We start from the raw sequence: 24,890 nt of genomic DNA on the forward strand, positions 1-24,890 counted from the left end.
ATGGGGCTGAGGCGATTCGCCAATGGGCGTTGCAAAGTGTGCAGCACAGACCAATGGCGGGCGAGCACCGGAACCCGCGGCATCTAGAGCCAATCGGTGTGGGCTCCCCAAGCCAATGGGAAGGGGGGGAGGTGTGCTTTGACCTGTCTGCGAGTGGGAACCAACAGAAAAGGACGTTCCAAAGAGGTGGGTGGGACTTTCATCCATGACTCCAATAGTAAGGCCAGACACTGAAGCTGGTGGGCGGACACCAGGGCCCGGTAAACCAATGGGCTAGGCGGGGCGGGGCGACGGTGGTGGCGGCGGCGGCGGCAGCGGGTTCGGTTGCGCGTGGCGCACGGGGTGGGAGCGGAGCACACCGGGGGGAGGCGCTGCCGCGCGTGAAAACGGGGCTCCGAGCAGAGGGGTGTTCGCTGGCGCTGGGCCTGGAGCCTGCGGACCTTGACCTCTGCCCTCTGACCTTTCCCTTTGCAGGCGACCATGGGGAACGTGTTGGCTGCTAGCTCGCCGCCCGCAGGGCCGCCGCCGCCGCCTGCGCCTCCCCTCGTGGGACTGCCACCGCCTCCGCCCTCTCCTCCGGGCTTCACGCTGCCGCCGATCGGGGGCGGCCTGGGTGCTGGAGCTGGCGCAGGTCGAGGTTCCGAACGGACGCCGGGGACTGCGGCCGCCAGCGCTGGAGGGACCGGGGATGATAGGGCCTGCGGCTGCCTGCCCAACCCGGGCACGTTCGAGGAGTGCCACCGGAAGTGCAAGGGTGAGGGGCTAGGGGCCCGGCGGGCTTGTGATGGCCCGGATATCGGGGGAAGGAGGAGCACACTGAGGACCTTGGGAATTGGCACGGACCGTTGGAATCATTTAACAGAGCGTTAGGAGTTGACATTGGGATCGAATGGTGGCACATTGAGCTTGGGGCTTAGAACGATGGGATCAAATGGTGGAACCTCAGGATAGAATGCCAGAGCAGTAGAGAAAGCCTTAGGGACCTCAGGAGCCCCAGAAATCAGCCAAGCCAGACTCTTGTGATTGGGAGGGAAACTGTGGCCCAAGGTCACAGTGTCAGCAAAGAGCCAGTGGAGGTGGAACCCAAAGCTTCTGGATCCTGGCTTGGAGTAATTGTGATAACAAAAGTGGTGGCAGCAGCTTACTGAGCCCCGTCCTGGCATTCAGTATGTGTTAACTCATTAAATCCTTGCAATATTTCTATGTGGTGAGCATCTTCAACTTACAGATGATAAGTTTGACATAGATAAGGTAACTTGCCTAAGGTCACACAGGTAGTAGGTGGTGGCCCTGGAATTTGGATGCAGGCAAAGGCCTTGGTCCTGGGCCCATCCACTAGGCTATTTACTGGTTGGGATCCCTGGAGAAGGGAAAGCGGGGACAGTACGGAAGGAAGGGATGAGAAGTGTGTGTGTGTGTGTGTGTGTGTGTGTGTGTGTGTGTGTGTGTGTTGGAGTGTGACAGCACTTCTCTCTCCTTTAGAGCTGTTTCCTATTCAGATGGAAGGTGTCAAGCTCACAGTCAACAAAGGGTTGAGTAATCATTTCCAGGTGAGCCTTCCTGGTCCCATTATCCTCCAGAGGTCATCCCGGCCATCCCCCTGCATCTGCACGTACAACCCTTTTACTCCTCCCTAAAGGTCTGGGCTCCTTGGTACTTGGAAAGACTCAGAGACTCAGTGCCGGGCTGATCACACAATAGCGGCCAGTGGTAGGGTTTAGGGACCCAGAATCCAGAGATACACCATCCCCCCTCAGCCAGCATCCAGGCAGGAATGAAGTACCAGGTGTGTAGCCCCAGCCCCAGCCCCAGCACATCCCTTCTCTGAGTCTCTAATCCAGTCAGGCCACACCTCCCAGTCTTCATCCCCTGTCCAGCCTAGAGATGCCCTGATGGGGAAGCCAGATTGGCAAGTATCTCCCATCCCAGGCAGGAGAGGAGCTGTCCTGGGAGTGGGCTCGACTGGGTTCCTTAAGGGGTGGCCCACAGACTCGTCACCACAGCCCTCCCTCTTCTCCCAGGTGAACCACACAGTAGCCCTCAGCACAATCGGGGAGTCCAACTACCACTTCGGGGTCACGTACGTGGGGACAAAGCAGCTGAGTCCAACAGAGGTGAGGTTCCTTTTGCCATTCATTTACTGTATCTTCTAACAATGCAGCCAGTCAGGCGAAGAAGGCCTTGTCAGTAGGAGGCCAGGACTGCTGAGAGTGTTGGGAGGTGGAGACTGTCTCTCCAAGGTGCATCGGAACCTGGGTCATCCCTTCATCCTGACGCCCACGTCTCTGCCCAACCCTGTGCTGGTTGAGTCTGGGGACACCAAGGTCACCAGACAGTGATGACCCAGAGTGGGCAGGGTTGAGCTGTAGGTCTTGCAGGGCTTTGAAGGCCAAGCTAGGCATTTGAACTTTCGCTAGGGGGCGCAGGAGAGCCACAGAAAGATTTAAGTGCGGGAGATGTGATCAGATGAATGCTTTGGAGATAGATAGCATTTCTCAGGCTGTCTGCCAAGGCTAGGTTAGGGGAGTGAAGGCAAAACCGGAGACCCGGAAGGAGGCTTGGGCAGGACACAGAGTTGCGGGACTAAATTAGGTCTTTGATTATATTAATGATTTCCATAATGATTTCCAATAAATTCATTTATTCAACAAACCTTCATTGTAACTCCCATTCTGTGCCCAGCCCTGTGCTGGGTGGTGCTGGGGACATAGCAGTGACTGAAACAGCCATGGGGCTCACAGCCTACTGGAGAAAGGGAGCAGCCTGTCCTCAGAGAGTAACAGTCCAGGGAGAGTGGGACTGAAATGGGGGAACCCAAAGGTTGTGTGAGCCCAGAGGGGAGCCTAACTCAGCCAAGGTGGTCTTGGAGGGCTTCCTGGAGGAGAGAACCTCATTCTGAGGCTTTCTAATCCTAGGCTTCTCACCGAGGCCCATCACGCATATACTTCTATGATGCTAGACCTCTAACCCTGCCCTCTGCCCCACAGGCCTTCCCCGTGCTGGTGGGTGACATGGACAATAGTGGCAGCCTCAATGCTCAGATCATTCACCAGCTAGGCCCCGGCCTCAGGTCCAAGATGGCCATCCAGGTGAGTGGGGGTCGAGTCGGCTGCTCCCCCAGCCACCCTGAGCACCAGGTGCCCTTGGCATTGAATCCAAGAACCCAACGCACAGTGAGGCCAAACAGACCAAAGCATCAGAGTTTGGTGCAGAGAAAGGCTTATCGTAAGGACCAAGCGAGGGATACAGGTGGCTTGTGCTCTGAAGACCCAAACTCCCCCATAGTTTACGCGGAAGAGTTTTTAAAGACAAATTCCGGGGGTGGGGGGCTGCAGGACGTGTGACTTTGTTCTGGTTGGTTGATGGCGAGGTAACAGGGTGGAATGCCAGGAATCTTTTGCTCGGCCTGAAGTTGCCATCCTCCACCTGGGTGGGGGGCCTTTTATATCCCTGAGAAAGAGCTAGGATTCCGCCTTATCGAGGCACTATTGTTTGACTATTATTTGATTGCTTTTCCTTTGTTTCTGCTTTCCCTTCCTTCCCTGATTAGAAAAGGTTTGGATTTGCCCTAGGGGAAGGTCTAGGAGACTGAAGCCTTTTCTCTACAAACAAGAAATGGGGGTTGAGTATGGGGATTAAAAGGCTTTTTGTGCCTGGGAGGGCCCCATGGGGTCCTCCTCGCTTTCACCCTCACACTTGCCCCTCCCCTCCACAGACCCAGCAGTCAAAGTTTGTGAACTGGCAGGTGGACGGGGAGTACCGGGGTTCCGACTTCACGGCGGCTGTCACCCTGGGGAACCCAGACGTCCTGGTGGGTTCAGGTAAGAGGCACGGGGCTTGGCGGGGGTGGGGTGGGGGGATCAAACCCCAGTCCCAGCTTTGCCAGCAAATCCATTTCTTTCGCTGGCCCTCTTCTACCATCCAAGAAACAGTCACGGGCAGGTGTGACTTCAGAACACGGAACATCAAGCCCGTAGCATTGTTGGGGAGAAAGCAGGTTCAAGTCCCAGCTCTGCCCCTGGCTTAACTGCGATTGTGGGAGCTTCCATCACCCTCGTGGGCTTCAGTTTCCTCATTTGTAAAATTGGGTTGCCTCACAGGGTTGTTGAGTGGGTCATGTGTGGAGAGCTTCGAATGGGGTCAGGCATGTGATGGGTCCCAAGGAAATGAGCTGTTCTTGTTACTACTCGTGGGGCTCTGGGGTTACTCGGGGGCAGGCAGAGTCTACGTGCAGCTGAGGGGAGGCAAGTAAGTCTGAGATGGAGTTGGAGGAGGAACATTGCTGTTTAGGTTGGCTGGGGGCAGGCACCAGCTGACTAATGTCTGGACTTTTGATCTCTTCACTTTGCTTCCCCCTTTTTTATTTTTGTCTCTGAGTGTCTGCTTTTGATTTCTCTATATTCGTTGAGTGAGTTTATCAATCACGTACTCTATGTCTTCCGCGTCCAGAGGATACGGTGGTGAACAAAGGAAAATTAGGTCTGCCCTCTGGGAGCTTCCATTCTAGTGACATAAGTAAAGCAGATGGGTGATGGAGCTGTGTGGAAAAATTACGGCCTCGGGAGGGTGGGCAGCATCTTGAGAGAAGGCCTCGTTACATAGGTGATAACTGAAAATGAAGACTGAAGGATGTGAGGGAAGGTGCCAAGCAAATATATGGGAAAAGAGCTTTTCAGCCGGAAGGAACAGCAAGTGCAAAGGCCCTGAGGTAGGACCCTTCACTGGAACATCAAGGAGGACTGGGGCTATAATGAATGAGGAAGGAGGGCAAGTGGTAGAAGAAGTCAGAGGCTAACAGGGCCATCACTTAAGGCTTTGTAGAGCTTTGGCCTTTGCTCAGATTGAGTCTGGGGCCGCTGGAGAGGGATAGGATCTGACTTAGCTTCTAAAAGGACCACTTGTGTTGACATGTGGAGAACAGACTACAAGGGCTTCCAGCCTGGTGGCAGCAGAGGGGGTGAGAAGTAGTCTGGGATCTGGATGTACTTTGAAGGTGGAGCGATGGGATTTGCTGCTGGGTTGGGTGTGGGAGATAGAGGGAGGTCCGAGATGAGAGGTCAGCCTTTTTTGTCTTGAGCAACTAGAAGGGTGGAGGTGGTGATTCCGGATTCTTGTGTCTGCTGTTGGCTCTGTCAGGAAGAGCAGGCTCTTGGGCAGTGCGTGCTGAGCAAAGGTGTGTGAAGGTGGGAAGCCAGGATACCTGTATGCCCAGCACCTGGAGCGCTGCTGGGAACAGAGTAGGCGCTCAGAAAATACTGAGCAAAGGAGTGAGCGGTGGTCACAGCAGGTCCTGTTTTTCACCTCCTGCCTTTCATCAGGTCCTAAGCATACTGTGCGTACCCGGTCCTTCATTCAGTCCCTTGAGGCACTAGGGATGGAGCAGTGAGCAAACGGTTCGTGGAATCCTCTCAGCAGCCTTGTGGGGTAGCGCTGCCGTCATCCCCGTCTGATTGAGGCCCAGAGAGGGCAAGTAACTTCCCAAGGAGACACAGCAAGGCTGCCTCCAGAGTCCATGCTCCTCTCTAGGGCACAGGGCCCCCTGCCCCCTCAAACACTCACCGGCATCAGCCTTTCGTGTTCCTCAACACTGGCCTCTAGGTCCCTCCTCCCTGGAGCCCAAGCCAGTGACACTCTCGCCTCTTAGTTCCTACAGGTGTCCCTTCCTCCCTTCAGGGACTGATCAAAACTTCTGGTCGCAGGTCAGTGCTGAGCACATGAGTAACTGACCACTGACAGCTGGGCGCTCCACCCGCTCTGAGCCTCAGTTTCCTCATCCATCTCATGGGCACAATTGCAGGGAGCTCACCTTGCTGAAGGAGTCAGTGGGAGAAGCTGTCAGCCCCAAGTGCGGGGCCTGACATGCCTAGTTAGGGTTCGCTCTGGGTTGGATCTCCATGCCGCCCCACATGGGCGGGCGGATCAGGGTTCTCACAGATGAGGAAAGCAAGGCCCAGGGTGAAATCAGCCCCCCAGGATCACAGCTAGGAAGCAGAGGAGCTGGAGTTTGAATCACGGCCTAGGCCTAACTGAGGAGCCACTGTCTTACGTGGTCCCCAGCCGTGGCCTCGGCCCCTCGTCTGGAGCCTCTGCTTCATTCTGAGCACCTAGCATGTGCCCGCCTTGGGCGGGGTGTTGCTGGGACTCGCGCGCGCGCGCGCACGTACACACACGGCCCTTCCCTGTCCTCACCGGGCTCTTAGGCCGGCGGGGGAGACATTTGCCTCTAAACAAGCAGTCGCACAGTGGCGGCATTACTGTTGGGAGAGATCCTGCGCTGGGAAGGCCCCGGTTGCCGCGAGAGCTTACAACGGAGGCCCCATCTCTCCTGGAGTGACAGGGGCAGTGTCTAGACCGAGGCAGGGGAAGAGGAGGGCACCACTCCCAGAAAAGGGCTCTGCATGGACAGAGCCCCAGGGAGCGCGGTGTGGGGAGGGTGGGAAGCCGTTTTTTTGGGCCGAGGTGAAGATCCACCTTCCCTTCGGTGCTTGCCTCCCCGCCGCAGCATCTGCCCTGGGTGCCTGCCCTTCCTGCCCGAGGTGACTTTCCGCAGGGATCCAGATGTGGCCCCAGCCCTGCAGGTTTCGGGAAACCATGCTCCTTTCCCAGGTCTGCGCTCTGCCCCTTGCCCAAGGCCTCTTCTTTGCTCACAGACCTCTGACTCACTTTCTTTCCTTCTCATGGGGTTTTGAACTCAACAGGTTCTTCATGGCCACTCCAGACATTGCAGAATGGCCCCTGGTTGAGAGCCACTGGCTTTCACAAAGCCCCTGCCTTGGGGAGCTCCCGGGGGAGCTGGGTGTGGACACAAGTGGGAGGAAAAAACAGAGCAACTTAAGGAGAGAGATGCAGGAAGGGCTGGGATGTTCAAGAAAAAGGCCTGTGTGGAGATAAGCGCTGCACAGTGAGTTGTGAAGCTCTCGGAGGAAGCCTGTTTCAAAGCTGGGGACGAACCACGTGGGGCCTTGCACCTGTGCCCTGAGGAGCTGGGGTCTCCTTGGCACTGGGGAGCCATAGCGGGTTCTGGAGCGGGGAAGGGGGAGCAGAGCCAGGTGTGTGCTTTAACAAGATCCCTGTCTGCTGCATGCGAAGCTGCTTGGAGTGTGTGAGACTGGGGCAAGAGACCAGGGAGAGGGGTGGGGCTTGGGGAGCAGAGGGCGAGGCAGGCCCGGGAGATGGGGCGTGGGAGAGAAGTTCAGGGCCCGCGAGGCACTCAGTTCCAATCGTGGCCAGAGACTCTTGAGTTAAGTCCCCTTGTGATCTCTGGATGGTCACTTTTCCCTCTGTGGGCCTGAGGTCCCCCTTCTACTGAAGGAGTGGCTGCTCCTGGCCAGAGGTGTGCTGGTAATGGCTTAACAGCCGCCTCAAGGGGTAGGGGCCAGGAGGTGGATCTGTGTCATCTACTCATGGGGAGAAGCCAGCTCCAGCTCGCCCTGACCACAGCCTCCCCCAGGGCACGTCCAGAGCCCTGGCCAGCAGCCCTCAGCCTCGCTCAGCCCCCCTGGTGGCAACCCTCACCCAGGTGTGCCTGAAGATATGAGCAGCCCGATCCTGTCGTCCCGTCCTGCCCTGCTCCCAGAGCCGGTCCCTAGTCTGTGCTTCTGATCTCTGTCTGGGAAGCGTCTTCCCGTCTCCGGTTCACACCTCGTGCTCCTGTCCCCGAGGCTTCGTCCCACTCCCACCCCCGGCTCTGGGCTTTCCCTGTCCCTACCTTCCCTTCTGCTCTGGTCTCCCTCATTCTGGCTGGGGGTCCAACTCTAAGCTTATGTCGCCTGTCCTCACCTGCTCTGTCTTGTCAGGTTGGGAATCTTCAGTTTTCCACCCCTCTCCATTTCTTTTCTTTTCTTTCTTTCTTTTTTTTTAATATTTATTTGGCTGCTTTGGGTCTTCGTGGTGGTGCACAGGACCTTTCGTTGCGGCACGCAGGCTTCTCTCTAGTTGCGGCTTGTGGCGCGCGGGCTCCAGAGTGCACGGGCTTAGTTGCCCCGCAGCATGTGGGATGTTAGTTCCCTGACCAAGGATCGAACTGGCATCCTCTGCAATGGAAGGCAGATTCTTAAGCACTGGACCACCAGGGAAGTCCCCATCTGTCTGTTTCTGATTGTTTCCCTGTCTCTACAGAGATGTCTCTTGTTTTCTTTTTCTCTGTCACCACTCTCTCTGCAACCCCCAATCACTCTCTCTTCCTCCCTGGTTTTTCCTCTCCACAGAGATTACATCTGTGGCGTCTCCTCTCCTGGGCTTTCAAAGACAGACACGATTGAGTCCTTGGGCTCAAGGAATTCAGCCCAGTGGTGGAGTCATGGGTTAACAGACACTCAGGTGGCCTCAGTCAGAGCCATCCCTCCTGCCGAGGGACAGAGGTAGCAGGGCCTGTCCTCCTGACTGCCGGGCGCTGGCTGTGTGCCAGGCACTCCCTGTGCACCGCACCTGCATCCAGCCCTCTACTCCTTCTCACAACCTCATGGGGTGTCCCGTTCACAGCAAAGCGAGGCCAGTGGCCCGCAGTTACTCTACCAGCAAGTGGTAAGGCTGGGATTTGAACCCAGGCTGTCTGGCCCCCCGAGGTGTGCTCTTACCAGCCCTATCCTTCCTATTGCTCATGGCGGCATAGTGTCTCAGAGCCTGGGCTCAGGGCTTGGGGAGGCCTGGATTCTGCCCCTGATGCATCTTGTGACCATGCGGAAGTGACTTACCCGCTCAGCCTCTGTGGCTTCCTCTGTAAATGGAGACAAATCAATGCAGAGTAGATGAGGTCCCAGGGGGCCTGGGAGGCTGACCTCAGAGCCCTGCGAACTGCTTGAGCAAGGAGCCCGAGTTGGGGCTTCCCCGCTGGCGCAGTGGTTAAGAATCCGCCTGCCAGTGCAGGGCACATGGGTTCGATCCCTGGTCCGGGAAGATCCCACATGCCGCGGAGCAACTAAGCCCGTGCGCCACAACTACTGAGCCTGCGCTCTAGAGCCCGTGCATGGAAGCGCATGCACTGCAACGAAGAGTAGCCCCCGCTTGCTACAACTAGAGAAAGCCTGCGTGCAGCAACAAAGACCCAATGCAGCCAAAAATAAATAAATCAGTTAATTAATTAATTAATTTTAAAAAAGAGCCCGAGTGGGAGGCCTGAGGGAGCGGGAGTCCAGCTGGGCAGAAACTAAACACCGAGCCCAGAAGTAATACCTTCCCATCTCACCTGCAGGAATCCTCGTGGCCCACTACCTCCAGAGCATCACGCCGTGTCTGGCCCTGGGCGGAGAGCTGGTCTACCACCGGCGGCCTGGGGAGGAGGGCACCGTTATGTCACTAGCTGGGAAATACACATGTGAGCCTGGGGACCCTGGACTCCTGGGTCTGAGGGAGGAGGAGCCTGGGGCCCTGGACTCCTGGCTCTGAGGGAGATGGGGGAAAACCTGGGTTCCCAGATGCCGAGCCCCCTTGGTAACCTGCCCCGCGCCCCACCCTGCTCTCTTACAGTGAACAACTGGTTGGCGACAGTCACGTTGGGTCAGGCGGGCATGCATGCAACATACTACCACAAAGCCAGTGACCAGGTGAGCTGGTCCAGGGACTGGCCGCGCGGCACACGTGCTGGGTGTGGGGTGCCCGGGGCTGGCATGCCTGAGAGTTCAGCCTGGGAGGCTGACCCGTGTGTGTCGCCCTGGCCCCCCAGCTGCAAGTGGGCGTGGAGTTCGAGGCCAGCACCAGGATGCAGGACACAAGTGTCTCCTTCGGGTACCAGCTGGATCTGCCCAAGGCCAACCTCCTCTTCAAAGGTACAGGCCTCCATTCCCCTGTGTGGGAAACAGGCAAGAGGTGGCTCTGAGTGGGTATACCGGCCAGGGGAGATGGTAGAGGGCAGTGTGCTGGCCCCAGGTTGCCCAGGAACGCTAGTTGAGAGGGTGGATGGTGCCTGGGCCCTGAGCTTTGCACCTACCACCCCCCGAGTGGCCCTCTCCCAGTCTGCGCACACGGCCCTCGCTTTTCTTTTTCTCGTGAGTGGAAGGCAACTTGGAGCACAGCCGGCCGACCCCACAGTCTCACGTTAGGGAGGCTGCCCAGTCACAGCCAGATCCGGAACCTTCCCCGAGGCCGACCGACTCTAGTCTTAACTTTCCTCTTGGGCCTCAGTGGCTCTCAGGTTTGGGGTGTGTGGAGAGAGCCCGGAAAGGCCGCTTCAGTGGGCCTGGGTCAGGGTTTCCGAAGGCAGCCAGGAGGGCCAGGGATTGGGTTTGGGGGTTTTTATTGTTGTCGGTTTTTTTTTTGTTTTTTTTTTTGCTTCTGAAGCCCGCCTTCCCTGCCCACCTCTCGAGCCCTTGCTCTGCAGGCAGCCGGGGTCAGAGGCTGGGTTTGGGTTCAGTGAGTTCTCAGGCTCCACCCCGTGGGGACCGCACCAGGTACTTGCACACCTGTCAGGTCCTGGGGCACAGGCCCTGGAGGAGATTTCAGTCTTTCTCACTTTTTTTAAAAAAACTTTTATTGGAGTATAGTTGATTTACAATGTTGTGTTTCTGCTGTACAGCAAAGTCAATCAGCCATATGTGTACATGGCTCCACTTGTAGACTTTTTTCCCATATAGGCCATTACAGAGTATTGAGTAGAGTTAGAGATTTCAGTCTTTCATTCAGCAGATGCTCAGCACCTGCTCTGTGCCCGGCCTTGTGCCGAGGATGCTGGGGACACAGCAGTGACCAGGCCCCTTCTCCCACCTCCACCCCCAAGCCCCCGGGGCTCACAGTGGGAGGGACAGACCCATCCCCAGAGAGCAGCGACCTGGTGTGGACAGGACTGGGATGACGGGGCCCATGGGGTGGCGGAGGGCTTCCCGGAAGGGAGGGGTCACTGAGCGCAGAGCTGAAGTACTTGGAGGGCGTGAAGAGGTTTCGGGTGGCGGGGACAGCACGGTCCGTGGTCTGGCCGGTGGTATGTGAGGTGGGCCGGAGGGCAGCTCGCGGGGATGGGGCGAGAAGCCAGCGCAAGGCTCTAAGCTCGGTTGTTCACCCGTAGGTTCCGTGGACAGCAACTGGATCGTGGGCGCCACGCTGGAGAAGAAGCTCCCACCCCTGCCCCTGACGCTGGCCCTCGGGGCCTTCCTGAATCACCGGAAGAACAAATTCCAGTGCGGCTTTGGCCTCACCATCGGCTGAGCCCCTCCTGGCCCCTGCCTTCCACGCCCTTCCTCCTTCAGATCCCACCTCCCCCTCCCCCTGCCACGGAGGGGAGACCTGAGCCCCCCTCCCCCTCCCTTCCCTCCTCCTCGGGGGTCGGGGGGCAGCGGAAAGGAGGGGACCCATCACCCCCGCAGGTGGCGGGGGGCTCCTGGAACCACAGGCACGTCAGGATTCGGAGTACCAGGGGCGGCGTGCCCGGTGGGCCTGGGGTCCAGGAAGGGATTCTGGAATCTAGGGGCGCCCGGGATTCTGAGCACCAGGGGCAGAGGCGGCCAGACAACCTCAGGGAGGTGTTGGGGTGTCCCCGTGCCCCAGAGGGCCCTAGGCCTAGCCCCCAGGGGGCAGCAAGAAGAGGCGCTTCCCCATCCCCAGTCACTCCACCCTGCCCGCTTTCCCATCCACCCTTCGGTATAAATCATGTTTATAAGTTATGGAAGAACTGGGACATTTTACAAAAAAAAAAAAAAACCTACAAAAAATATACATGGAAAAAAAAGAAATGGCAGGCGTCTGTTTTCCTCCACGTGTCTGTGGTCCATTTGGTCTGACCTCCCACAGTGACTAGCAGGGGCCAAGGGAATCAAGCGGAGTCCCTGGCCAGAGCCCAGACCAGAGAGGGGAGGGGCCTGGCCAAGGATCACACAGCCTCCCTGTGACCTTCCCTACAGGGGCATCACAGGCCTTCCCTCCCCAGGAGGGCATGGTCTTGTGGTCTTGGCCTGGCCAGCATGGCTGCAGAGGACTTTGTCCCTGTGAACTGAAGCAACAGGGGTGAGGCTGTCTCTGGGTGCAGGGGTGGGGGTGGCGAGCTGGGACTCCGGGGTCTTTCCAGGTTCCCAAAGGGGCAGGGCACGAAGGGGTGTGAGGACTTTCTGATAGGAAGGTCAGAGCTTCCGAGAAGCTTCAGGAAGCATTCAAGCACCCGGATGGAGAGAGTTCAGAGTCGGTCACTCCTGCTCCAGGCAGACCCACACCCTGAGCCCTCGCCTGACGGAGGAGCCGAAACCCCGCCTCTCACACACTGGGGAGGGAGGCTGCCGACCTGACCCGTGATGAGCCGTCAGGGCCCAGAGACCACCCACCGGCTCCCTGCCAGCGCCAGCTGAGCCCCAAACACACAGGCCTGGGCCTGGCTGGCACTGGGGCTCCCTTCCTGGGATCAGGCATCCAGCCTCCCCTGACCCCATGGCGTCCAATGTTCCCTCCCCCTCAAAGGACCAGGAGTGAATCCCAGCTCCTCCAGTTCGCCCAGCGTGGCTTTACCATCCACCTCAATCCTGAATCTCGTCTCGGTTGTCTCCCATCTGTGTAACAGCTGGCGTTCATGTCACAGAGGTGCTAAGGAGGGAGGGGACAGTAAGGGCCCACTGTGGCCCATCACAGAAGTTAACTCCAACTCAGGGCCTGCTGTTTGCGAGGAACTGCTCGGTACTTCCTACATATAGTAGCCTGTTGCTTCGCCGAACGACGGTGTTACGTGCAACTGTTTTCCCGGTTTTGTGGACCAAGAAACTGGATGTTCAGAGAGGCTAGGTCATTTGCTCAAGGTCACACAGATGGCAACCGGCAGAGCCTGGATTCAGGCCCAGACAGTTCGGTTCCGGAGTCCACAGTCCTAACCAGGCAACACAACACGAATGCTTCAAGCCCTGCGGAAGGTACAACACACACCGATTCCTGGAATCCACGATGCTTGTGTTGGGGAGAAATGCTGGATTTCCAAGTCACAAATGGGGAAGGGGACTCAGAGAGGCATTCACCCGTGCCCCAGGTCACAGCCCAAGAGGGAGCTAGGGTTAAAACCCAGGTTTCACTCTCAAAGCCTGGGCTGTTACCAGATGCCTTACACTGTCCCCAGAACTCCCATGCCATTTCTGTCTGGGCCTCCATCTCCTTTCTCCCCCAACCCAGAAATCCCAGACCGCAGCCTCGCTTCTTCCTCGGACCCAGGATTTTGGGCCCCCAGCCCTTTCCTCAAATTCTATTCATCCATCCGCTGGAAAAGAGAGGGACAGGGAATGGGTGTTCCGGGCAGCTGCCTGCTTCCCCTTCCATGCCCAGCACCCCGCCCGCAACTCACCCACCCACCAGAATGGAGGAAGGCGCCTGAGTTACTGGGTGAGATGTCATCTCTTTTCACGGAGGCTGGGAGTGGGAGCTGCTAGCCTCCAAGCCCCACCCCCCTCCGCCTCCCTGCTGTGTGTGAAGGGGGAGGAGAGCCCACCTCGTGACCTGACAGGGGCTGGCCCAGCTTGCCCTAGATCTGGAGGAGTGGGCGGGGCAGGGGGAGCCCTATAACTGGACGAACCTGGGATCCCTGACTCCTACTCAGCCCCGGAGGAAGCGAAGGACACCATTCCCCAGGAACGGGTGAGAAGCAGAGCTGGGGGCGCAAAGTCCAGCTCAGGGCTTCTGTGGGGGATGGGCTGGGGGTGCACGGGGGGAGGAGGAGGAGGTGGCGGTCCTACGCCTGGGCCAGGACAGAAGCAGGAGCAGGGGATGAGGCCAGAGGCAGGGGACTGGACCTAGAAGAAGGGTGGGCAGCAGGGGCATCCCGTCTGGGCTGGAAGGTGGGGTCAGGGGAGCAGCTGGACCTGTAGGAAAACCAGACGAGCCATAGCAAGAGCCCACCAATTGTCACTGTCGTTTATTGAGCACCTACTGAGTGCCCCCATCATCCTAAGATCTCCGTTCGTGGGAGGCGCAGGGGTGGCGGCGACCAGGGGTGTCGGCAGGGTAGCTAGAGCGTCGGTTGAAGGACTTTTGAATGAGGATTAAATTAGCGAATATGTGGAAGATACCGTTTAGATGTGAAGTTGGAGCTTAGAATGTGAAGGTACGATGAGGAATGCGAGGTTGGAACTTAGAAAGTCCAGTTGGGGCTCACAGGGAACTCCGGGGTGGAGGGGAGGGTGGGGTGAGTGGAATTTGAACCCTGGGAGAGAGGGATAGAATTTTTGGCAGGGACCGCCTGAGGATGGGGAGATAGGAGAAGACAATGGGAATTAAATAGACAATGAAGGGGCCGGGCCGCCTCGTAACTATTTGTGATTGGATTAGATATGGGGTGCAAGGCTTTGAGGGCCGAGACCTGATGGGGCGGGGCTCTGAGTGGGAGGAGTCCCCACTGCTGTTGAGTGACAATGTCTCCCTCCCCCAGGTTGGCCAATCGCAAGCCAGAAAATGAAGGTTCTGTGGGTCGCCTTGGTGATCACGCTCCTGGCAGGTATGGGGATGGGGTTTGCTTAGGTTCCTTGCCCCTCCCCCTCCCATCCTCAGCTGTACCCCTTGCCCTCTTCCCGTCCCTGGGTCCCCTCTTTTGCTGGTCTATCTCCCCAGGTCTGAGGTCTCTCCGACATTCATTCGTTCTGAGCAGCTGTTTTATTCGCTCTGAGCCTCAGCTTCCCCATCCTTAAAATGAGAGTTGTAACAGTTTCTAATCCATTGCTGTCGGGCAGGTAGTGTGCAGTAGTTAAGCGTCAGCTGTGATTAGTTTTATTCTCCATCACCCCAGCATGGCGGTGCATGGAACACACAATCAATGCTTGCCAAGTGATTAAAACAAGCTGGGTGTCCCTCCACCTCCTCCCTGCCCACCAGTGCTCTGATGAAGCCCACCAGCCTTTGTGGAGCACCCACTCTGTACCAGGTACTGTGTGCCTGGAGGGGACAGAGGAGGACATTGACTGCTGTGAACTTGCTCCGTGCAGGATGCCAGGCAGAAGTGGAGCCAGAGCCGGAGCCCGAGGTGCAGCTGGGGCAGGAGTGGCCCCGGTGGCAGGGCAGCCAGCCCTGGGAGCAGGCGCTGGGCCGCTTCTGGGATTACCTGCGCTGGGTGCAGACATTGTCTGACCAGGTGCAGGAGGAACTGCTCAGCACCCAGGTCATTCAGGAACTGACGTGAGTGCCCCTGCCCTGGCCCCTGACCCTCCTGGTGGGCAGTGCGTTCCAGACCCTCAGCTTCCAGTGGTCTGGGTTTCTTTCTGTCCCCATCACCAACTCTTGGTGGTCTGGATCTCTCTTCACTTCTTGCTTTCTTTCCCTTTTTAGCTCCTGGCTTTACCTCTCTCTGATTCTGTTTTTCGACCCTTCCTGTCTCTGGCACGTTCCTCTCCGTCTCTCGCTCCATCACTCTAGCTCAGGATCCCTGTTCCGCTCTCTTCACGCCCATGCTCCCTCCTTCTCGCCCCTTAGGGTGCTGATGGACGAGACCATGAAGGAGGTAAAGGCCTATAGGGAGGAGGTGGAGGGGCAGCTGGGCCCCATAGCCCAGGAGACGCAGGCCCGTGTGTCCAAGGAGCTGCAGGCAGCGCAGGCCCGGCTGGCCTCTGACATGGAGGACGTGCGCAGTCGCGTGGCGCAGTACCGCAGCGAGGTGCAGGCCATGATGGGCCAGACCACCGACGAGCTGCGTGGCCGCCTGGCCTCCCACCTGCGCAAGCTGCGCAAACGGCTGCTCCGCGACGCCGAGGACCTGCAGAAGCGCCTGGCCGTGTACCGCGCGGGGGCGCTCGAGGGCTCAGAGCGCGGCGTGAGCGCCATCCGCGAGCGCCTTGGGCCCCTGGTGGAGCGGGGCCGAGTGCGGGCCGCCACCGTGGGAACCCTGGCCAGCCAGACGCTGAGGGAGCGCGCCGAGGCCTGGCACCAGAAACTGCGCGGGCGGATGGAGGAGATGGGCACCCAGGCCCGGGACCACCTGGAGGAGATGCGCGAGCAGCTGGAGGAGGTGCGCGCCAAGGTGGAGGAGCAGGGCAGCCAGATGCGCCTGCAAGCGGAGGCCTTCCAGGCCCGCCTCAAGAGCTGGTTCGAGCCTCTGGTGGAAGACATGCAGCGCCAGTGGGCTGGGCTGGTGGAGAAAGTGCAGTTGGCTATGGCCACCAGCCCCACCTCTGCGCCCAGCGAGAATAACTGAGTGCCCGCGCATCCCTCTGGGAGGCCCCGCTCCTGCGCTGGCCCCACGTCCCCCCAGCCTACAGGAGGCCCTGTCCCTGCCCCAGCTGTCCTCCCGGTGGGTCCTAGCTTAATAAAGTTTCATCAAGCTTCACGGCAGCTGCTGGCCGTCCGTGTGTGATTTCTCACAGCTCAAGCCTCAGTTTCTCGTTCCTTCCCCACACCGGCCGCGCAGCGCTCCGTCCTGCCCCCTCTGCCTGTGTGTGTCTGTTTCTTTGTCTCTTCGAAGTCTGTCTTTGCTTCCTTCTGCCCCTTTCTGAGTCTCCTTTTTTCTTCCATCTCTGCTCACTCTCTTCCCTGCCTCTCTTACCCTTCTGTCTCTGAGATGTGGTTCTGGAACCAATCCACCGGTGGGTTAAACCCTACAGCTGCCCCTGACTACTGTGGGCAAAAAAGCAACGCCTCTGAGGGATTTCCCTGGCGGTCCAGTGGTTAAGGGGATGCGGGTTCGATCCCTGGTCGGGGAACTAAGATCCCACATGCCCGTGGGGCAACTGAGCCCCATGGTCCACAGTGGGATCTCCCACGTGCGGCAACGAAGACCAGCCCAAAATAAAATGAATTCATTAATATTTTAAAAATTAAAAAGCAACCTCTCTGAGCTGCCAGGGGCCCAGCTTCACAATACCTGCTTCATAGCCTTGTGACTCAAAAGACCTAAGATCGCTGTCATTAATTGTGAGCCATTTTCACTTTTTTCCCCCCCTCTCATTCTCCCTCCTGTCTAATCTAATTCGGCTTTCTTCCCTCTCCTGGGCTTTGCCTCCGTCCGCTGTCCCAGAGAGGCTTCGTTTTTCCGGCTTCCTCTTTTCCTCCACCTCTGTCTTTTCTCTCTCCCTCCTCCAGTTTCTCTTGCCCCTGGTCCTGCTTATTTCTTTTTTCCCTTCTTCATCCGGGTTTGTCCTCGCCACCATTTTGTTGCATTTGTCTTTCTCCCCTCATTCTTGTTCCTTCTCTCCTCCGGCTGGTTGGTTAGCCTCTGGTCTACCCTGACGAGCCTACCGGGTGCTGGGTTCAGGCTGCCGGGTTCGGGCTGCCGAGAGAGGCACACTCTGCGAGGGTCTGCAGCAGGCCCCTTGGCATTTAGGGCTGGACAATCCATTTGGAAATTGACATACAGAGAAGTGTGGCTGGAGCCTGGAGATGCCGGGCGCTCTCCCCTCTCACGCCCTCAGTTCTCCGAGGAGCAGAACAAGGTTCCCATCACAGGGACGGGCTAGGACTTGTATCTCCCAGGCCGACTTCTGCCTGCTTTGGCTCCAACACACTCTGCACTCCGAGCTTCGCCCAAGCTGCCTCGCTTGCCCTTGTGGAATCAGCCCCCCCCCTCGCCCCCACAAGATGATTCACCCTTGGGGCCGAGTAAGGAGGGGAGGTTATCTGTGGGCTCAGAGGCAGGGGGCCTAGTCCCACCCAAGTTTCTGCTGACTCACTGTGTGCCCAGGACCTGGGGCCAAGTCCCCTGAACCTGTTTCCCAGATGTCAGTGAGGGCGGGGGCGTCAGCCATATCGCCCACTTGAAGATCTGAGTCTTGAATTCGGTATGAAGCCAGCTAAGTGGAGAGGGTGCCCGCCTCACTGCAGCAGCCCCCCACCCCGGTTAGTTTTGTGAAAGGAGGCTGGAACGGGGTGCTGTGGGGTGGAGGCTGACCCCAGCAGGGATCCAGAGAGACAGCCTGAAGTCCAGGAAGGGGAGGGAGAAGATGACGGACAAAGAAGGGGAGGACACTTAGAGCCTCTCACTGAGCCGTTGAATGTTCTTGGCTACCCCCCAGTTGCCCCGTCTGTAAACAGAAACTCCTACAGCTGACATGAGGATGAGACTGGCAAACTGAAGTTGGCGTTCTGGTCTCGTGGGGTGGGGTGAGGAGGAGAGGAGACATTTGGGGGATGTGTGGGGAACACTGGGGGCTCACAGAGGAAGCAGATGTCTGGGAAGGCTGCTGAGGGGCCAACAGGGATTGGCAGCATGGAGCTGGCCGGAGGGCTGTTGCAATCCCGCCAGGGTGGTGTCTGTGCTTCCCTTTCACAACCATCCCCCTCACCCCAAGGCTGATACGTGCGTGTGGGGACACGAGGCCAGCCAACCTGGAGTCTGGGGCCAGGGCCACCCTCCCCCAGCGGCTAGGGTTCATTAGCAGTCAAAGGCAGCTGGGATGGGACTTCCCTGGTGGTGCAGTGGTTAACTAATCCGCCTGCCAATGCAGGGGACACGGGTTCGAGCCCTGGTCCGGGAAGATCCCACATGCTGCAGAGCAACTAAACCCGTGCACCACAACTACTGAGCCTGCGTGCCACAACTACTGAGCTTGCACTCTAGAGCCCGCGAGCCACAACTACTGAAGCCCGCGTGCCTAGAGCTAGTGCTCCACAACAAGAGAAGCCACCGCAATGAGAAGCCCGCGCACCACAACGAAGAGTAGCCCCTGCTCACCACAGCTAGAGAAAGCCTGTGTGCAGCAACGAAAACCCGATGCAGCCAAAAATAAAGGCAGCTGGTAGGAAGGGGGACGGCAGCCCTGAGGGATTGATGTGGTGGAAGGAAAGGGCGGTGGTGCTTGGTGTGCAGAGTAGCCAGAGAGGGTGCACAAGAGCAGATGGGGCGTTTACAGGGGCCCTGGAGGCTTGGACAGTGGGGAAGCAGAGAGAAGGGAGTTTCTGGTGGAGTGGTTGGAGGGGCACACATCGGGAGCCTGGCAGCTGAGGTTTTTTGCACTTTTGACAGGTTGAAAAGACCTCTCAGGCTTCCCTTGTGGCTCAGTGGTAAAGAATACGCCTGCCAGTGCAGGGGACACGGGTTCGAGCCCTGGTCCGGGAAGATCCCACATGCTGTGGAGCAACTAAGCCCGTGAGCCACAGCTACTGAGCCTGCGCTCTATAGCCCATGAGCCACAACTACTGAGCCCACACGCCACAACTACTGAAGTCCATGTGCCTAGAGCCCGTGCCCCACAAGAGAAGCCACCACAGTGAGAAGCCCACACACTGCAACGAAGAGTAGACCCCACTCGCTGCAACTAGAGAAAGCCCACGCACAGCAACAAAGACCCAAGGCAGCCAAAAAAAAATAATAATAAAAATAATAAAAAAAAGACCTCTGTCCAAAAGGGAGATTGAGGGAATAGAGACCCCAGAGAGCATCCAGGGAGGTTTGGGAGCCTCCCAGAGGCAGAAAGGTGGGGGAATAGAAGAGCTAGTATGAGAGTGACGTTGGAGGTGGCATGGGGTGGGCAGGAGTGTGGAGGCAGACTGTGTGACCCCAGATTCCCCTGAGCTGAAGAGGCCTGCTAAGAAGGGGGAGGGGACGGTAGAGGTGGCCTGGGGACACAGTGTGAATTGAGTTAGGGAGTTATTGAGGGTTACCGAGAGACACCCACTGAGGCTGGGAGAAAAGTATGAACCACCAAGACCCATAAGGGAAGAGGGCACAGGGAGAGGGGGAAGGCTGTCCCCTGAGTGGGGAAGGGACCCTGGCAGCTGGGGGTCCCCAACAGTCAGGGAAAGTTGGAGGTGCAGGTGCTGAAGAGCAAGACGCTTTGGGCCTAAGGCTTCAGCCCTGTGCCCCACCTGGTCCCCACCACCACGAGGGAGGGGTGAAGGAAGAGAGGTGGGTGGGCACAGGGAGGCGCGTGGCCAGGTGAGGCTTAGGGTGAGGGAGATTAACTTGACCACCCCCCCTACCCCGCCCCCCCCCCCCCCCCCGCCTCAAAAAGGCCCCGGGCCAGGCCACCCAAGCCGGCCTCAGTGCCCAGGAAGGAACATTCGGAGTGCCTCTCTGGCCCCACCCCACCACAAGGCTCATTCTGTCCCTCCTGGTCGTGACGGTGGCTCTCTGTGGTTTTGGGAGGTTAAAGTGGGATGGGACACTGAGAGTTTGAGATTCGGAAGAGTGAAGCTGTCATGGGCCTGGGGCACAGGCTTAGATGACCCTTGGGAACTCTGGGGCCCCTTCTGTGCCCTGGTTCCCATGTCATCCCCCAATTGCCCCCATCTCTACCCGCCCAGCTGGGTTTCAGCGTTCTCTAAAGGCTAGTCCCCTGGGTGGCAATCTGCCCAGGGGAGCCCTAGCAACCGATGACGTCTTCAGTCTTGCTCCTCCGGGATTGGCTGTCTTGCTTTTACAGCCTTGAAAGGGCGGGGGACCAGTCCAGTGCTGAGAGCAAGGCAATTCTCAGCATCCTGAGCCTGATCTGGGGGTTCTGGTACCCCTCGCCGCATTCTAACACCATGACCCCCAGAAACACATTCAAGGATCTCCTTTCCCGTCCCTGGAATCTCATCCTAAAGGGCTTCCATTTTGAAAATTTTTGCACACTTGACCCTCTTCTGGGCACTCCCGGCCCCAGCCCAGGCGGCCCCAGGCCGCATCAGATTCCTTTCCATCATCAGAGGAGTAACGTGGTTGAGTCAAGTCGTGAAGACAACGCAGCGAGCTGCGTTGAGATATTTAACGCAACGAAATTGAGATATTCAAAAAACAAAACAAACAACAGCAAATTGAGACTCACATACCATAATTGTCACCCTTTGAAGGTGTACAATTCGATGATTGTTGGTATATTTGCAAAGTTTGCAACCATCACCACTATCTAATTCCAGAACATTTCATCACCCAGAAAGGAAACCCCACACCCTTTAACCCTCACTCCCATCCCCTTCTCCCCAAGGCAGGGCAACCACTAATCAGCTTTCTGTCTCTATAGATTTCCCAATTCTGGACATTACATATGAATGGAATCATATAACGTGTGGTCTTGGGGCTTCCCTCGTGGCGCAATGGTTAAGAATCCGCCTGCCAGTGCAGGGGACATAGGTTCGATCCCTGGTCCGGGAAGATCCCACATGCCGTGGAGCAACTAAGCACGTGTGCCACAACTACTGAGGCTGCACGCCACAACTACTGAAGCCCACGCACTTAAAACCCATGCTCCACAACAACAGAAGCCACAGCAATGAGAAGCCCACGCACTGCAACGAAGAGTAGCCCCCGCTCACCGCAACTAGAGAAAGCCTGCGTGCAGCAAAGAAGACCCAACACAGCCAAAAATAAATAAATAAATATTTTTAAAAATTAGGTGAAACAAGTATGCTAAATCAGAAACAAAACCATACCTAAACTAAATGTGGCAGTTTCACAAAACCCATCTGAGGCAGATACTGTCACTGCTCCTACTTTACAAAGGAAGAAACTGAGGCACAGAAGGCTAAAGTCACTTGTCAGACATCCCAAAGCCCAAAGTGATTAGAGACGGGATTTGAACCCAGGTGGGGATCCTGGGGCCACGACCTGACTGATTTCCTCCCCTGCCAAATCACCCTGCCTATCATATGGGCTACAGCTATGCACACACACCTGGCCCCAGGCCCCACTGGCATTACATCCAGCATATTAAAATGCACCCACGTCCCTTATTATATATAATTCCTATGAGGAGTCATACTGCTGTTGGCTAGTTAGTATATGGGTATATTCTGTAGCAATTTCATTTAAAAAAATACTAACTTTTGGACTTCCCTGAAGGTTCAGTGGTTAAGGCTGGACCTTCCAACGCAGGGGGAGCGGGTTCGATCCCTGGTCGGGGAACTATAAGATCCCTCATGCCAAGCGGTGCAGCCAAAAAAAAAAAAAAAAAAAAAGTTCAAAATTACTAACTTTTAACTTGGTCAATTTTTTTTTTTTCACCTTGGAACCAATCAAATGATTTCCCAAGCATTTTCCTAAATTCCAAAACATCGCTCAGGTTAAAGACTCAAAAGACACACAGGGGGGCTTCCCTGGTGGCACACTGGTTAAGAATCCGCCTGCTAATGCAGGGGACACGGGTTCGAGCCCTGGTCTGGGAAGATCCCACATGCCGTGGAGGAACTAAGCCCGCGAGCCACAACTACTGAGCCCGTGCGCCCCAACTACTGAAGCTTGCGTGCCTAGAGCCCGTGCTCCGCAACAAGAGAAGCCACCGCAATGAGAGGCCCACGCACCACAACGAAGAGTAGACCCGCTTGCCGCAACTAGAGAAAGCCCGGGCACAGCAATAAAGACCCAACACAGCCCAAAATAAATAAAATAAATAAATTTATTTAAAAAACAAGGGGCTTCCCTGGTGGCGCAGTGGTTGAGAGTCCGCCTGCCGATGCAGGGGACACGGGTTCGTGCCCCGGTCCGGGAAGATCCCACATGCCGCGGATCAACAAAGCCCATGCGGCACAACTACTGAGCCTGTGCTCTAGAGCCCGTGCTCTGCAACAAGAGAAGCCACTGCAGTGAGAAGCCCACACACCACAATGAAGAGTAGCCCCCCATCGCTGCAACTAGAGAAAGCCTGCGCGCAGCAACCGAGACCCAACACAGCCATAAATTAATTAATTAATATTTAAAAAAAGGAATCACCTTGGGAGTTTTTAAAATTAAAAAAAACTGCTGTGTGTTATATGAAAGTTATTATGAGAGTAAATCCTAAGAGTTCTCATCACAAAATTTTTTTTTGTATTTCTTTAATTTTGTATCTATATGAAATGATGGATGTTTAATAAACTTGTGATAATCATTTCATGATGTATGTAAGTCAGATCCTTATGGTGTACACCTAAAACTTATACAGTGCTGTATGTCAATTTTAACTCCATAAAATTGGAAGAGGAAAAAAAGTTAAACAGAGTTACCACATGACCCAGCAATTGCATTCCTAGGTCTCTATCCAAAAGAACTGCAAACACGTTCACAGCAAAAACTTGTACACAACTCTTCATAGCACTATTATTCATAATAGCCAAAAAGTGGAAAATAGCCAAAAAATACCCATCAACTGATGAATGAATAAATAAATCTATACAGTGTTTGTATATCCACCGTATATCTGTATAGATACAGATACAGTGTATACAGTAGAATATTATTCAGCCATAAAAAGGAACAAAGCACTGGGAATTCCCTTGTGGTCCAGTGGTTAGGACTCTGAGCTCTCACAGCCGAGGGCCCAGGTTTGATCCCTGGTCTGGGAATTAAAATCCCTTAAGCCTTGCGGCGAGGCCAAAAAAAAAAGAGAGAAAAAAAAGAAAGGGGGATCAGAGCACTGACACACGCTATAACAAGGATGAACCATGAAAACTTCATGCTAAGTGAAAGAAGCCAGTCACAAAAGACCATTGTTTTTAAAAAAAGTTATTTAATTTTTATTTTTGGCTGCATTGGGTCTTCGTTGCTGTGTACTGGCTTTCTCTGGTTGTGTCGAGCAGGGACTACTCTTCACTGTGGTGCACGGGCTTCTCACTGCAGTGGCTTCTCTTGTTGTGGAGCACGGGCTCTAAGAGCACGAGCTTCAGTAGTTGTAGCATGCGGGGTCAGTAGTTGTGGCACACGGGCTTAGTTGCTCCGCGGCATGTGGGATCTTCCCGGGCCAGGGCTCGAACCCGTGTCCCCTGCATTGGCAGGTGGATTCTTAACCACTGCGCCACCAGGGAAGTCCCAAGACCACATGTTATATGACTCTATTCATATGTAATGTCCAGAACTGGGTAATCTATAGAGACAGAAAGCTGATTAGTGGTTGCCCTGCCTTGGGGAGAAGCGGGTGGGAGTGAGGGTTAAAGGGTGTAGGGTTCCCTCTTGGGGTGATGAAATGTTCTGGAATTAGATAGTGGTGATGGTTGCAAACTTTGCAAATATACCAACAATCATTGAATTGTACACCTTCAAAGGGTGATAATTATGGTATGTGAATATCTCAAGTTTTTGTTGTTGTTTTTTGGGTTTTTTTGAATATCTCAATTTTTAAAAAATGAATGGAGATCTTCCAGACAAAGGCAGAAAGAAGAGATAAATGAGGGGACATAGCAACCTCTCTTCCACCCCCCCCCACCCCCCGACTTCCCTGCCACAACCCAGAGCAGCCAGGGAGGTGAGTGGTGAGGGATGCTGGAAGGGAGGTGGTTGCAGGGATTCAGGGGAGAGGGGATGGGGTCCAGACTGAAGCAGGGACCCTGGCGTGGAGAGAGTGATTCGGGAGTCTGGTGGTGGGACTGACGATCTTGTGGACACAGAGGTGCAGCCTCAGAGATGCTACCTGTCCCCGGACACACATGCTGGGGTCTCAAGGCCCACCGCTCCCAACCCCCAGTCCCTCCTTGTGACCTCTCTGCCCCCACCTCCCAACTGCTGTTGTTTTTGAGCTGCCTCTGAGGTCCACCCCGAACGACCTTCAGCCCATTCCTGCCCTGGATAACAGATGGGCAAACACTGCAAGCAGCAAACAGCTCATGCTGACCTTGGAGCCAGGGCAGGGTCAGAGACCTTTTCCCCCCTCCCCCGGGCCCACCCAACCCTGGCCCTGCTTCAACCTCTTTCTTGCCCTCTAGAATTGGGGTGGGGAGGTGAGGGCATAGGTCGTTTCTGGCTTAGCTAGCCAGAAACGGCTAGCGAAGTATGAAAGGGCTGGGTTCAGATTCACCACTTGGTGGCTGGGGGAGCCCCACCCCCACAGCCTCAGTTTCCTTATACGTAAAATGGGAATGAAAAAGATGCCCACTTCATAAGGTCTGACGTTAATTCAGTGAATTCATGCGCTGAAGCCTTGCGGTGGTATCTGCTGCGTAGTGAGCGCTCGAGAAACACAAGCTTAATGAATAGCAGCTGGCGTTGGCAGCACGGCTTTGGGGCACGTCTCTTGTTGCTCGAGGCACTTTAGGTAAACGACCTGCTTTACTCTCCTGTGTAGGAGCGTAGTCTGTGACTCTGGTTCCTGGACGGAGAAACAGGCCCAGAGACATCAAGCAACATACACCAG

At 56.2% G+C, this 24,890-nt stretch overlaps 2 protein-coding genes across 3 annotated transcripts; both read left to right on the plus strand.

The window, feature by feature from the left end:
- The first annotated feature begins 360 nt into the window (after positions 1–360).
- On the plus strand, positions 361–11,678 carry TOMM40 (translocase of outer mitochondrial membrane 40). Its single transcript, XM_082863345.1, has 9 exons — positions 361–754; positions 1,483–1,550; positions 2,022–2,114; positions 2,988–3,089; positions 3,716–3,821; positions 9,191–9,313; positions 9,466–9,542; positions 9,662–9,764; positions 10,997–11,678. Exons 1-9 carry the CDS (start codon positions 481–483, stop codon positions 11,134–11,136), a joined length of 1,086 nt encoding a protein of 361 aa, XP_082719471.1. The 5' UTR covers positions 361–480; the 3' UTR covers positions 11,137–11,678.
- A 1,758-nt stretch (positions 11,679–13,436) lies between these two features.
- APOE (apolipoprotein E) lies at positions 13,437–16,209 on the plus strand. 2 transcript variants are annotated; one of them, XM_082862936.1, is made up of 4 exons: positions 13,437–13,530; positions 14,321–14,386; positions 14,871–15,060; positions 15,355–16,209. In XM_082862936.1, the coding sequence occupies exons 2-4, from the start codon at positions 14,344–14,346 to the stop codon at positions 16,070–16,072; spliced, it is 951 nt and encodes a 316-aa protein (XP_082719062.1). In that variant the 5' UTR covers positions 13,437–13,530; positions 14,321–14,343; the 3' UTR covers positions 16,073–16,209. The 2 variants fall into 2 exon arrangements, with proteins under 2 accessions (XP_082719062.1, XP_082719061.1); XM_082862935.1 differs by lacking the exons at positions 13,437–13,530; positions 14,321–14,386 and having other exon boundaries at positions 14,753–15,060.
- The last annotated feature ends 8,681 nt before the right edge of the window (positions 16,210–24,890 follow it).

Source organism: Leucopleurus acutus (assembly GCF_964270905.1).
Source record: "Leucopleurus acutus genome assembly, chromosome: 20".
NCBI classification, from domain to species: domain Eukaryota; kingdom Metazoa; phylum Chordata; class Mammalia; order Artiodactyla; family Delphinidae; genus Leucopleurus; species Leucopleurus acutus.

Coding starts and splice junctions, on each gene's coding strand:
- TOMM40 (XM_082863345.1), top strand. CDS start 481: ATGGGGAACGTGTTGGCTGCTAGCTCGCCGCCCGCAGGGCCGCCGCCG. Junction 1,551..2,021: donor GGTTGAGTAATCATTTCCAG/GTGAGCCTTCCT, acceptor CTCTTCTCCCAG/GTGAACCACACAGTAGCCCT. Junction 2,115..2,987: donor AGCAGCTGAGTCCAACAGAG/GTGAGGTTCCTT, acceptor TCTGCCCCACAG/GCCTTCCCCGTGCTGGTGGG.
- APOE (XM_082862935.1), top strand. CDS start 14,768: ATGAAGCCCACCAGCCTTTGTGGAGCACCCACTCTGTACCAGGTACTG. Junction 15,061..15,354: donor CAGGTCATTCAGGAACTGAC/GTGAGTGCCCCT, acceptor CTCGCCCCTTAG/GGTGCTGATGGACGAGACCA.